Here is a 14,815-nt window from a genome sequence, read left to right as displayed (position 1 = left end):
ACATAGAGAGATAGAGAGATAAACATTAAAAAGTAAAGTAAAATAAAAGACCACAGTATGATGGAGTGTTCAATGCTGTGAAAAACAAGCTGGGTTTTGAAAATATTAATAAATAAATAAATTATTCCACAGTTTTGGACCAGCAACTGAGAATGCTCTGTCACCTCTGATTTTTACCTTTGTATGTGGGATGGAAAGCAGAGATTTGTCGGTGGATCTGAGGGGGCGGGAGGTGGAATAAAGAGTTCTGTGTTATGGGATACTCTGCTAGTCCATGCAATGTTTTAGAAACATATAAATGTATCTTAAAAATTGCTTTACAGGTAGCCAGTGAAGAGAGGCCAATTACAGGAGACATGTGATCACCCTAAGCCTAACCCTCCTGGTACCAGTAATAAGTCTGGCTGCTGAATTCTGGACCAGCTGTAAGCGTGACAGAGTTGACTGACTAATTCCAGTATAAAGGGAATTACAATAATCTAATGGAGAGAAAATGAAAGCAAGAACCAGAGTTTCTAAATCTTTGACAGACAGCAATGATATACGTTTAGCAAGTTTTAGATTGAAAAGTAACTTCCATCAGCAGGTGGCAGTAAAGATCAGCAATTTGATCAACAGAAAAGTAAAAACAGAGAAGTAAAGCTGGGTTTGAAGATCAAGTTGAGCTTATCAGCAGTAGATGATGTAGACTCACCACTCATTTTTAATAGTTTTTATGATAAATTAACCATGGGAACACAGACAAATATTATAGTTATCCAATTAATGGAACAATTGACTTTCAATACAAGTGGACAATATGGGGATACAACTTTTTCAGACGTTTTTGTAACTGCTTATACATGTTTCTTTCACCTTTGACCACAGTTTGCATCAGTGTCTGAAGGGGCGCAAACTGACGATCAGCCTGAAAGAATGTGAAACCTTCTTTTGTTTTGCCAAATACAGGAAGCAGTTAACATGGCTGCAAAGCTTTTTGATTGCACTGTTCCACTGAAAGTGTTTTCTTTGAGGGATAATACTGATTAGGGGAGGATCCCGAGGGTAAGTGAAGCTCCCTTTCAACAAGTGACTCATTTCCGCAGCCTGCTGTGTTTCAATCAAAAAACAACACTGAACACCAGCCATTTTTGAAAAGAATTCCAGGGTGGTTTCTCATCTGACCTCTGGCCTTTACACCTTGACGTATGGTAACAGTGAACAATGGAACGTTCCTACCTCTGTAGACCTGTGAGAGTTCGGCCCAGTTGTTCAAAAGTTAATCTAACCGGATTTTGGATAATCGATTGGATCAAATCTTAAAAATGGGTTGTTCAAAACTAAAGATCGGATTGGATCACGTAATCCAAGTAGAATCCAGTATATAGCCTACATACATTGATGTTTTGCACCTGATTTTAAAATTTTAGTGAAAAAGTAACTAAAGTGAAATTTGGTTATTCCACAAAAAATAAACTTTTCCCCAATTACTGGACAATTAAATGAAAATTGAAATTTGTATTTTGAATTTTGAAATTCAAATTTGAAACACATGGAAAAATATTCACAATGTAGTATTTGACTAATGTACTTGTGTCCAAGTGGCTTCATCATCGTGTCTAGTCTACATGAACTGATGAAGCCACTTGGATAAGGGATGAAATGTCTTTACAAGACAAAAGCTAAGTCCAGTTGACCTGACTCAATTGCCTTTGACCTGGACAAATGAGAATTTGCACAGACTTATAAGGTCTGGCTGTTTAAAAGACATGGAAGAAACACAAAACAGCAGAGAAAACAATACACCCCATTTCAAATAAACACACTTTGAGTGACCCCATGCTGCTTTTCTACCAGTTGTTTACAGACCTATCAACCTTCAGTGTGATGATGCACAGTCACATTTAGAGCACTCATTATCAGGATTTGGTCATCTTGAAAAGTTTGGATCTGGATCACATTTATCCAATCCAACTTTACTTTGAACAACTGGGATATAATTAAGACGGATTACGTGATCCTGTATCGCAAAAAAAGGGATTTCAAAATCCAGATAATTTTTATCCAGATTACACCTTTTAAACAACTGGGACCAGATGTGGGTTTTCACGTTTGTGCCTGCTGTCCAAGAGCTTGCCCTATCAAAGAGTCAATACTATGACCAGAGTAATTTCAGGAAGCAGCTCTGCAAGTCTGTGTTTATACTACATGATGTGTGGTGACCATCTTAGTTTCACTTTATGATTAAGGGATCTATTTACTGGGGAATCTCTATGATTTAACAAGACATTGTTTAAATGGGTTATTGGTTGTATATCCTACAACAGACTCATTGTACTTTGTGGAACTAGTAACCTTTAATATTCACATTGTTTGCTGAATGATGAGAGGAAGGAGAACTAGCTGTGTAATATGATTTTCCTTTTTGATGAATGGTAATGCTCATTTTCCGGCTTCCCTCAAATTCCACACAGCTTTCAACTCCATAATGCTCTCAGCACCAAACAGGCAAAACAGGAAGCTGGACATGAGTGACACCACTTCCCAAAAGGTTGTCTACATTAACTGTTTGCTCTCCAAGTCCTATCCAAGGCAGCAATAAAAGCTGAAGACTGCCAGTGTAGCCCATAAATACACGACAATCTTATTTGAAAAAAGAAACCGAGGCATGACACTTCCACCACCCTTTCACTGTTGAGCCTTCATGTTGTAGGGGAGGGGTGACACATTATGGTCAAGTCTTACAGTGCACCTTCTTTTCTTGTGACATTTAGGAAGCCTAAATACACAGATAAGAGTTTTCTGCCAGCACGAGCTGGTGTTTTAATAGTGAGCTGTAAACCTAGTCTCTCCTATCATTTTGAAGCATCTGGAGTCGACCTGTCAATCTGGGAAGCTATAAGTGGGGTACTATCATGTATGGAGGGGTAGGAAGTGAATGCAGTGTGCACCAACCCCCCCCAGGAAAGCTTCGTTTCTGTGTGCAGTTGCACATCCTCTGGGCTTTCTCAGTCAAATCTACAGGAAGTAGTGGATGACTTGGTTATCATATCAGCACTGACTTTCTCTTCTCTTGCTTCTTGTCTGTAAACTTGTTCTTGAGCTTGACACCAGTGCAATGTGACATTTTGGAGGTTTGAAACAAAAAATAAGACACAGGGAATGTGATAGGATGGTGAAAGCCAGGGAAAATGTCAGTATGATTTTGAAGATGGTGATAATATAGAATATAAGTTAGATACCTTAAAGGCAGTTCTGGAGACAACACTGTGATGTAATGCGATCAGATATACATATGAAATGTTTTATTGACCTTGAAAAAAATTTGAAAGTTCATTTGTGACCTTGGAATCAGCAAACTCTCAAACCCTAATAAACTAATATATCGAATTTCCCTTAAGTGGTTGACAAAATAATCTTACCACGAGATCCACTCAGTAAGTTTTGATCATATTACACAATCTTCCTCAGATGGAATTTGTCGCATTGCCATTTTTCTGATCACGTATACTTCTACACGTTGGTTTAAAGGTTGAGACTGGGGAAGATTGTGCAATATGCTTTACATTCCCTGAACAGCTACTTATACGTGAAACCTTAAGCTGCAATCTTTAGGACAAGGACAATAAGTCCTTAAGGTGCTGAGAATTCTTTTATTTATTTATTTTACATATTTACATTTCCATGAAAACTGGGTAAATTCTCCTGAGGAAGTGAACTGATGGAAAGCCCCAGAACAGCTAAGAGTGGACCTTGAGGTGATTGTTTTTATCATAAATCAAATCAGTGTTAAAGGGGATGATCATTGTTCAAATGAGGCATTTCTATTTGAGAAATCCATAGTCCTTACACTCTGTGTTGTTCAAGACAGGCAGAAACATTTTCTATTTGAAGGACTTATATGAGGTGTTTTATCCCTGTGAAGGTGCTCTGCTTTCTTTGTAGCTGGAACATAGCACTGCCACGCTCACCTCGCTCCTGAGCCTTCTCAGCTTGGTATCTGTCCAGTGAGTCCAGCAACTGTCTCGCCCAAGGATGCGTTCAGCCTACATTTAGACTTTGCCTGAGATCCTAGAGCTGACTGGCTGCTGGAGCAGTGGGGCTTTATCTCCCTGCCCAGTCCAACTGCTGTCTGTGTCCCTCCCTCCAGCAGGCAGCCCCAAGGCGCTGGCAGCAGATAAGAAGGAGAGCCCACAGCAGCTCCGGTTTGAAATAGAAAGGCAGTGTGTGAGGACACCAGCTATGAAGAAATGTAATTTAATGCCTCTCTTACAGATACAGCCTTGAAAGGATCTCATTTTTGGATATTTCATAGCATTTGTCCTCTTCTCTCTACTAACAGTTTACAAGCTGGTATAGATGTGTCTGATGATCCAAGAGCTCAGTAAAAAACAGTCCAACACCAGGAGGAAAATCTAAAAGCAATCATATTGAAAACTGTAATGTCTGTAGTCTACTTTACCTAAAATTATTTTAGTGATTAACTACATTCTGTATTTGAGCTGCTTACAATGTGTCTGTTTTAACTTCCTGATAGTTTGTTGTGAAATAAGTTACTTTATTATAGGTGGCAACTTGGTGATGTCCATGAAATCCTATTCGCACATCTCCTTTAATCCATAGGAGGCTGCATCATAAATTCATCATGTTTCTTAGGCCTTGAAATGTCAAAGTAAAAAGCCCAACTGTACACCAGATGTGGTGAAATAATGTCATATTTACCTCTGTTTATCAGAAAAATGATGATATATAAGAAAAGCAGAATAAATAAGAATCCTATAGCGCAAAACTGAACTTAAGTAGTTGTGAGCACTGTTCTTAGTTATTTTCCACCACTGACACCACAAAGAGTTTTCACAACTCAACCCAACGAACAATTAAGTAGGAAAGAAAGAAAGAAAGAAAATGAATGTATGATTATTAGAGTCATTAGTTACAACCAATGGAGCGTCTTGTCTTATTAGAAAGACTATAAATTATTTTTTACCACATCCCTTTTTTCTTGAGGGAAGTAGCCTAGTTTAGTAATAAGGCAAGGTGTCGAAAAACAACGCACGGCCTGTAGCCTATAATTATATCTCGTTGCTCTTTATCTTTTGTCCTATCGGCGCTTTGGTGAAGCAAAGCTTATAATGAACTCATTACTCTCAGTCACGACCCAGCTGCACGCCTGACAGAGCAGACTGTGCAGTGTCAAGCTGTCGCTTTAAGACCCATTTCCCCCCATTGTCAAACAGTCGTGAGCAGGAAGAGGGAAACGAAAGCAGAGACTGTGGGGGCTCGACGTATTTAAACACGATGCTGCTGTACAATAACGGTGACCGCGGCTTCATGCGGAGGAGCGCGTCTGCAGCCCGCTCACTTCCCCAGGACGCGCGGACACGCATATCCACGCGAGTGACCTTCTGATCGGACTGACGATGGTTTGATTTTCCTGTCGCGCGGACAGTCCTGAGATTCCGTAGGAGGATAAAATACACTTGACAGGCATGAAGTGTCACCTCGGGTTACTGCCTCAGGAAATGATGACAGTGTCCTCCATCATCGTTTAGCTGCTCAGAGCGAATTTTTCTTGTCTTGCGGCCATTTCGGCTGAACGCGACTGTCTGGTAATACAACACACACTAAAAGCCCAAACCGGGGTGGAACCGGCGTGTGGAGGGGCTGAGGGAGCAGGTGCGGCGCCCCTTGGCTTCAGTCCGCCCGCAGGCAGCTTCACAGGTAGCCGCTGAACTGGCTGCGGGGTGCGAGCCTTAAACTGGATCAGCCTGGATATCATATTTTAGAGATGGCATCCACTATAGAGAGGAAGACACTGGAAGCCAATGAGTAAGTATAGCCTACTTAAGGTGTATTGAAATAACGCATTGTTGTGGGATAAAATGAAACATACAAGGTCTCAACATTATTGATGTGATACAATTGGTATCAACGCCTGTTATAACTTGAGGTCAGGAGTCATCTACTGCAAGTAGGAAAAGATATTCAACTTCATGTCCTAGAGTAGGTTGTAAAAGGGAGAACACAAAGCTTGCATGAAGTCAGACAGAGTAAGAGAGGCGACCTGAAGGTAAACTGTCCTTTGTGAGTCTTATTTTAGAGTTTATTGTGGCTATAACGTTGTAGGATTTACATATAATGTGTAGCCTATAAAACACCTTTTTTTATTCAAGTAATCCTTACTGCGTTGTGGATTCTCCACCAATATGCAGTGGTGGCCCCCTCTACTGGACAGAGATTAAATCGCGACTGTGCAAGTAACTTTAGATGGACAACTTAACCAAAGAAAATTATTAACCAAGAACGTTTCATATATAACATATAATAATACCATGTCCTCCATAAAATATAAAAATAATTAGCATAAGTAGACAAATACAAGAAATAGGAAATATAAAATAAAGCAATTTGAGAAGCCATCTGAGAAATTAGGCTGCATGCTTTTATTTACGATCTCAACATATGAATTCTATATGAGAGGGTACTTACATAAACCCAGCACTGAAAAAATAAGTCAGTCAGTTGATTTGTTTACAGAAAATGAATTGGCAAATGTAACAACAGATTAACTGTTTAAGTTTTAAACAACATGGTGACAGCACACTGGGCTTTAGGAAACCAACTGCATATTTTCCACCATTTTATGATATATTTTGGATCTTTTGGACTGGTTGTATGAATTGAAGAATTGACAAAAAATAATTTGTTGCAGCCCTGAAATACTTGATTTTTCGAACCAGTTATTCTTTTCTCTTTAGGGAGCCTGTGGATGAGGTCCTCCAGATGCCACCGTCTCTGCTGACATGTGGTGGCTGTCAGCAGAGCATCGGCGACAGGTTCTTCCTAAAGGCCATAGAGCAGTACTGGCACGAAGACTGTCTGAGCTGCGACCTGTGCGGCTGTCGGCTGGGGGAGGTGGGCCGCCGCCTCTACTACAAGCTGGGGCGAAAATTATGCCGGAGAGACTACCTCAGGTTGGTCTGGTGGTGTTTCAGTGTGCAGTGAGGTGTCATTCGTTTACTACTGAAACACATCAGTGATCCACATTGTTGCACACAGTGACCTCAGAATGACAAACATGGGCACTGTAGCCTAGTTGATTATGAGTCACACCAAAACAACAGTGTTCTACTGTTAAAAAAAAAGCATACCAGAGCACCACGTGTGCATAGGCTACATCTGCACATGAAAATAGTCAAACAAATGCATCTTTTACTCCTGTTTATTGTAAAACTATAGGCAGAGTTTAGAGTAGGTATGAAAGTGTAGGGGCAGATGAGTAATGGTGACGCTATAGGCTAATTTGATTTGGGGAACACATTTAGTTTTAGTCAAGGCAAATTACAGTAACCATTTGGGGACAGGACAAGATCCCAATTTGACTGAATTTCAGACCCACACATTCCCATATTGGAAACTTGGGAAAGCTAGTCACAGATTCTTGTTATTAAGGTTAAGTGAATGTTTTCATATTCCCCTCTGTAACTCGGAAAACTCTGCTCATTCACTCAGGCTCTTTGGTCAGGATGGTCTCTGCGCTTCCTGTGAGAAGAGGATTCGAGCGTTTGAGATGACGATGCGTGTGCGGGACAAAGTTTACCATCTGGAGTGCTTCAAGTGTGCTGCCTGCCAGAAGCACTTCTGTGTGGGTGACCGCTACCTGCTCATCAACTCGGACATTGTGTGCGAGCAGGACATCTTTGAGTGGACCAAACTCAACAACAACATGGTCTAGGGAGAATTTGTGACGCAACACAATACTTTGCCTTCTCCCACTGGCTTTAAAGGGAATGAACCACTGATGAATGAACTTTTTGTGGCCTGCGCAGGCTTTATCATGCATCTGACATTCATACGGAATCATTATAACACAGAAAAGAGATGCTACGTTTCTCCACTGCCCCCTGCTGGAGACAAATGAAGACTGCACCAGCAATACCAGTTTGTCTTCTAAAGCTTAAATGCAAAAAAAAAAAATATGTAAAAATGCAATAATAGTTTGTTATACATGCTGGAATTGAAGAGTTTTAGCAAATGAACAAAAACAAAATCTTTGTGAAGTTTCTTGTCGTCAACATGTTATATCACCTCGGTCTTGCCAGAAACATTTAATAAGAATTTCTGTAACATTCTATTTTATGGATCAATGATTTTCTTAGAATGAATGAATTTGATTTTAATTATTGATATAATATGAACGTTGTTAAAGGAACTACTCCATTTAAACCCAATATGAATGCATTAGGAAGCTTACTTCTATTGAATTGTTCGCTTTGAATTGTATGTTCAGCTAACCTTCTTCATCTCTATTTTCTATATTGTACAAAACTACAGAGTTTTCGCCAGGAAACATGCAAAGAAAATCAGTGACACTTCACTAAGAAATGATAGACCTGTTAAATAAGGTGTTACTAGATTTTCACGTAATAAATGGAACAAAATGTCCATTTTAAAAAGTCCTGATCAGAATGATTGTACTGTATTGCCAGGTTGAACTGGTGTCGCCCTCTTGAGATCGAGGGAACCAATGCAATACTAATTTTATTGACTTTGGAGATGTTGTCAGTGTCTTTTTTTGTAATTGTAACAACTCTCTGGACATGCAAGTATGACTTTTTTAGATATTGGCTTGTCAGTTTATTAAATGAATTACAATTTAGAAAAACACTGATCATTTTTCGTGTGGGTTTCTTCTTGAGAGTAACAAAGAAATGAAATTTCATCGAGGGCTGTTAAGAAAATCTGGAAATATAATTTGGGAGGGTGGATGTGTTAATTAGTAGTACTGAAAGCTTTATCCTAATTCTATACTAAACACTTAACAATGCTGTGTGTTCATACTGGATGAAAACAGTAATTATGTTCAAATATGTCAGCATGCATAATACATTCCTCCAACAAAGCACTGCAGTCTTTAGTTGAGGTTTAGAGGCAAAAGTAAAAATGGGGTCAAACATTAATTCAAATGTTCAAAACAGGGCTAAAGCAAGGTTGAATTTTATACAATGCTTCAGCTAGTCTAAAGAACAGTGGATGTGCACACTGTCAGTTTAAGGGGCTGTCAAAAATGTTTTGATGAACAGCTTTTACTCTTGAGCTTATGAGTAAATTTAAGGATTTGAGGCTTTTAGCAGCTTGATAAATGTGGCTCATGTTCTGTTATAGCCACAAGAGGTCACTAGAAGATCTATAAATTTGGGTTGGATAAGAGCTCAGTCAGGTATCAGGTCTTCAGCCAGGTCACATAACAAACATGAGCGGTGGTTGGATAAGCCACTTACTCTATAGCAACAATCCTGGAGAAGGAAACTGATGTTAATGAAATCATGATATTTTCACCATATCAATGGAAGTGTTCTCCTCCCGCACCATCCCACAACCTCCTTCTATATCTCTTCATTGGTAGTTGAATCCATGAACTGTTCTTGCCTGCAAGGTTAGGAAGGAAGCTGCATGAAAACAACATATTAGCAGATGAGAGAAGCAGCCTCAACTGACCCGTTGAGTTGAAAGATGTAATCAGGAAACAACTGGCTACAAAGACAAATGAGACAGAGAGAAGAGGGTCGAAGGAGGAGGTATAGCACAGAAGCAGTGGGACGATGTCTTTAGCTGGCTCTGACAGGGGGAGGAATGAAGGAACAGACAGAGTTAAAAACCCAGTTCTTGCTGAAAGAACTGCTGAAACTGTTTTCCCACAATAGAGATGGGAATACATTATATAGGCACACAGGGGGATAGTGGGCCTGTACTCATTTGGAGGTCTTCAGACTGAAGAATCATCAGTGTGGTATTGAGCAATGCCTGAAGAATGACTGCATAGAAAAAAAATCTACTACGTGGTGGTCTAAACAACAAATCAACTCCATATTGAACAACAGGCATAATATATGTTGGATAAATAGCATGTCAACTACATCAACGAATGGGATTTGGCAGCTGCTCATGGTGACAGTTAACCCTTGTGTTTTGTTGACATTGCTTGGAGTCGTACAAACCTCAAAGCGGTGTGTGTAAAAGAGGTATTGGTAATTGCAGAATCAAACATTTCATTCTCTTCTTTTCTTCCAACTGGAAACAACGCCGAATGACCCAAAACCAGTGTATATGGGTTGCAATATAGAACGTCTCTGGTTGCACACAACCAAATACAGAAGTTGCTTACAGACAAACGGACATGTAACTGTATGTAGTGACTTTATATTTGAGGTCAATTACCTAAAATATCAGCAGTAGCTCTAAAACTACAGTGACATAACTTGTTTTGAAGTCTACTTAGCAAAATTAGTGGCACAGATCAAGAGATGCCATTGCCGGTCTGCTGGTCAGTTACAATCCACGGCTGGCTGAAATATCTCAATAATTATTGGCTAATTTTAATATTAATCCTAATGACTCCGAGTTTGATGTCTTTCATGATGATATACATAGACTGCTTTGAAACCTGGTACAGTCCCTTTGGGATGGATTGTAATAACTTTGCTGCTCTGTACGCTTTCCACCATCATCACGTTAAACTACTACAGCTACTCATTTTCCCATCAGCTGACGTTGTATTTGATGTTTACTGAATGCTAAGCAAATGTTAGCATAACATGCAGATAAACTGTCTTGTGTTAGCATTTAGCTCAAAACACCACTGTGTCTGGCTACAGCCTCACAGAGCCACTAGCACGTCCGTGGACACTTGTTCATAGTTGTGGTAGTTGTGGTAATGAATAAATTCTGAAAAACGTCTGAAACGTGTCATAAGTCCAAAATCGTGTTTATCGCCAAAATCATGATTATCATGTGCAGCAGGTCTCATAGGATCAAATTAAGTCATGAGGAATCAAGCTGACAATATATTTTTTAACCCATTAGAGATGGTGCAGGGTCTCGTGGACCCTTACAGAACTTCAGGGTTGAAGGAAGGTGTTTTTTCCTCTTTAGCTGCTGCTCCCTTGCTATAGAGAGTTCATTGAGTTTAATGGGACAGGAGCTGAGAGGAGGCCAGGTCTCATCTCACGACATTCACATACAGCACACCGGCCTACAGAGACCCTCAGCATCGGCCAAGCGGCCTGTGTTCCATCGGCCGGCTCTCCTCTTTTGCCTCACAGGCTGAGCTTTACCAGAGCACTGCCATGACTTCCACAGCAGCCTCAGAAGGACTCAATAAAGCCCTGTGCCTCTTGTGTCATCCCTACCAGCTGTACACAAGGCCGGGAGTGTAGTGCTGTGTTTGTGTGTCGAGGGAGGCCTGTTTCATCTCCAGTGCCCATGTCACAGCAGTCCCGAACGGGTAAAAACATCCAGCTGTGTGCATGGAAACCAAGAAGACTTTCTGAGGATGAAACCGCAGTGGGCTGCAGCTTGTTTTTATCAAACAGCTCGCCCCACTGAAACAACCACCGCACAGCGACCTCACTCTGATGCAGCGTGCAGTATGAACAGCAGATGGCAGTTCTCGTCCAGGTAGAGGCATCTTGGGGTACCACATGAGAAAAAAGGCTGTGATTGTGCCTGTTTTTGTGTGCATGTGTGAAATAACTGACAGGCAGATGAAGGGAAAATTGTTTTTTGTACAGATGCCAGTTTAAGAAAAGATTAATTATAACCGAACTGAAAGTGACGAACCATATTCAAAGCAGTACAGACATGACAGCGAGAGTTCAGCGACACCTACAAAGGAAGATGTGGTCGGACAATTATCTGCGGCACCACTGCGATTAATCATGGTGCGGCCTGTCAATGTCAAACCCATCTGACAAAATGAGTCAAGTGCTATTGATCATGCCCGCCTTGGGTTTCACTTGCACTCACACTTTATCAGATGCAGCTAATTGGGAACATATTCAGTCTGTGGTCCTGAGAGATGTGTCTGTCAGGAGTCACATTCCTGCTTCGATTCTCTGATAGCCCGTAGCGCCTGCAGTCTGGATGGAGGACAGGCAGTGGGAGTAAAGTTTTGGGAGGTGGGGGTTTGGGGTACGGCAGCACACTCAGAGGTGGATAGGTGAGTAATAAGCGTGCATCCTTTAACTCTTGCCCAGCATGTCCCTCTGACTGGATTAAATATGTGCTGAGGATTTATTAGGTAGAGGATCTCAGGGGCCCCAGAAAAACTCCAGGACTGAGCTGCCTTCACCTCCATTCTTCTACCACCTTATATTTTCTCTCTTTCTACATCACCTATTTTTTGTTCTACCTTTACAATCTGTATTCTACTCTCACAATATTTTTTTTCTCTTCTTTTTGGTATTTTAGTCTTTCAAGCTTTCCTCCCTTTCATCATCCTCTCAGACGACCATGTGTCCAGATGTGCCACGTGATGGATTTTGTGATTATTATGATGTTTATTGCTTTAGCTTGAATACCTGCAGGTCTTTATGTCAAGCAGGGATGCTGAGGGATAAGAACACAGTGGTGGAAGAAGTACTCAGATCCATCCATCCACAACGTTTGTCCATATATGTTGGCAGTGGCGGGGGCAGGAGTCAGTCCCAGCTGACATTAGGCAAGGGCAGGGTACATCCTGGACAGGCTGTATTTAGATCCTTACTGTAATAAAAATAGCAATATTAGGCTACAATTTTAAAATCAAAAGAACCAAAATAAAAACACTCTAGCTAAAGGTTAATTAATATTCCCAAGCAGTAGGCTACATGTAATTCTGTATTTGGTAAAAAAAAAAAAGACAGTTTGGTAGTTTTATCTATGAAAATGTACCACATTTGATCAAATGATCATTAGTCTTACATGTGAAATTTTAATTTGCAAAGTAACCATAGCTATCAGATAAAGTACAGATTTTCCCCTGAGTAAGTGGGAGTAAGGGAGTAGCAAAAACTGGAAGTGACTTTATTAAGTAAAGTTGTCTACTGAGAGTTAGATGAGAAGATGTTAAATATAAATCTACCAGAGCCAGATTTGGACAGCTCTTTTCCCGTGTCAGTCTTTGGCCCAGCTAAGATTACAGGTTATTTACAGCACAGGTGTGACAATGAAGTGCTACTATCTGGACAGCACTTACTAAATGTACTAATGTTACATTACACCAGTGTCAAAGCAGTTTGCCTGAACACAGACATAAAGTGGCACAGAGCATTAAAAAACAAACAATCTTTTTTTTCCTCTTCAGTTTCTTTGTTTTATCCATTTGTCTCCATCCTTGTTTCTCTTCACATTACATATTTTCCTTTTTTCCCAAACTTGAACACTCCACGTAATGTATTAGCAGTGATTTGATTATGAAATCCTACTATTATTTTTAAGGATATCATCGAGTCAGTTCTTCGCATCTGGAAAGATATGTAATGCAACTGCTGTAAACCTGTTTTTAGCTGCTCTACCGTATGTTTTTTTTCTTCTTCTTTTTTTTTTTTTTTTTTACATATGTTTCTCTCGCCATAAGTCATTTTTCCCCCTGAAATGATCCCCATATGTTGAGCAGTGTTACTGGCTTCTGATGAACCAACTACACATTGACCCAGAGGCACTGTACCACAACCTACATCAAACATGTTGGGGAGAAGTCTCTGTGTTGATGGGATGGGAGTGGTGTTATAGGTGTACCATTCTCTCTCTTTAGACTGACAGAGGGAAACTGCAATATTGTAGAATAATAATGTCAAGACCACAGAAAATGGATTAGAAAGTACAATCGTGGAAATCATGTGCTTCATAACTCTGAAACCACCTGTCGTACTTTCATGGCTGAATGGTGGAGAAAATGAACCAAAGTGACACATGAAAACATTCTTGAGGATTCAGTGAGACCATGAGTGAGTGGATATGGTATTATATGTCAGAGGTGAACTTTAGTCTTTGCTCCAAGAAGAAATAACTAAATGTTATAAATAGATATCCTCCCCCTGAAAAGTAGAAAAATGGTTTTCATAACTGAGAATCTTATATAATGTTTGTGATTTATTCTCTTCTACATGTGAACAATTTCAGTTTCAAAATTATTAACAATTTAGTTGATTGATTTCAGTGGTTTCTTTTCATTCAGCCAAACTATCTCCATTTTCTCATTAAAGCACAACACCACTGGGTGTGTCATATATTATCTAGACACATTATTCCAGTGACAGTGGGTGACCTCTTGCCCCACACGTCATGGGGACCTCATAAGTTTAGACCTGCTCTGTTTAGATGAGCATAAAAAAGGACCTCCTGGTATAAATCTAAACCTGACTCCCACCTCCTTCTCATCAGACATCAGTGAAAAGCCAGACCGTTACCAGGAAGCAGACCGTGGCAGTGTATTTCTCTTTCAAGCAATCAGCGATGGAAAGTCCAATTAAGGTGGTGGAAAAAGGTGGCTACTGCTTTTAAAAAATCAGTGCAGATGTGCAGGTAAGTGGCCATGCGGCAAACCTTGGCTGCACAGCGCCGAGCTGGGTGCAATTTCCGTCTCTAATTGGACTTCCCACGCAATGCCTGCTTCCAATCATTGCAGAGAGCCAGCGCAGGCAGGCAACACTGGCAGGATGGTGGACCACAGTTACACAGATTGTGAAGAACTTCAGGACAGAAAATTGACCGGGCAGGGTTTTTAAATAACACATTTACAGGCTTTGTACTGCTTTTGTCAGTTATGGAAGAAGTAAAAACAGTCCACTAGAAATAAAAGACCTGGATTTAAATATCCACTTAAGTGGTGGTAAAAAAAAAATCTGAGGCTGTTCAAGTTTTATCTATTATCCGTTGTCTATGATTGAACAGAGCCACTTTCCAGAACTGCTGAAGTTCCCCATGGTGATACCACCCACCACAATACAGAATTTGAGCCTCATCGATTCTCTACACCTGCTAGTCTAGATCTTCTCCTAATGCTTAAATCCTAGCA

At 40.3% G+C, this 14,815-nt stretch overlaps 1 protein-coding gene and 1 long non-coding RNA gene across 2 annotated transcripts in view; one reads left to right on the top strand and one right to left on the bottom strand.

Annotated features, from left to right (window-relative positions):
• Nucleotides 1-5,253: 5,253 nt before the first annotated feature.
• Nucleotides 5,254-8,646, top strand: lmo2 (LIM domain only 2 (rhombotin-like 1)). Its single transcript, XM_085778749.1, has 3 exons — nucleotides 5,254-5,808; nucleotides 6,738-6,953; nucleotides 7,492-8,646. Exons 1-3 carry the CDS (start codon nucleotides 5,768-5,770, stop codon nucleotides 7,712-7,714), a joined length of 480 nt encoding a protein of 159 aa, XP_085634875.1. The 5' UTR covers nucleotides 5,254-5,767; the 3' UTR covers nucleotides 7,715-8,646.
• A 3,796-nt stretch (nucleotides 8,647-12,442) lies between these two features.
• Nucleotides 12,443-14,815, bottom strand: part of LOC146985646 (uncharacterized) — a 43,766-nt gene continuing 41,393 nt past the window's right edge. The window contains exon 3 of the long non-coding RNA XR_015035986.1: nucleotides 12,443-12,522. This is a non-coding gene — a long non-coding RNA (uncharacterized LOC146985646). The remainder of the gene's footprint in view (nucleotides 12,523-14,815) is intronic.

This window comes from Trachurus japonicus, chromosome 6, assembly GCF_045865225.1.
Source record: "Trachurus japonicus isolate A0001 chromosome 6, Traja_1.0".
Taxonomy (NCBI): domain Eukaryota; kingdom Metazoa; phylum Chordata; class Actinopteri; order Carangiformes; family Carangidae; genus Trachurus; species Trachurus japonicus.
This window is presented reverse-complemented; position numbering and strand designations above follow the sequence as displayed.

Excerpts from the sequence above, each read along its gene's own strand:
- lmo2 (XM_085778749.1), top strand. The coding sequence starts at position 5,768 with ATGGCATCCACTATAGAGAGGAAGACACTGGAAGCCAATGA. Across the intron at positions 5,809-6,737 it reads AAGACACTGGAAGCCAATGA|GGAGCCTGTGGATGAGGTCC; the intron begins GTAAGTATAGCC and ends TTTTCTCTTTAG. Across the intron at positions 6,954-7,491 it reads TGCCGGAGAGACTACCTCAG|GCTCTTTGGTCAGGATGGTC; the intron begins GTTGGTCTGGTG and ends TCATTCACTCAG.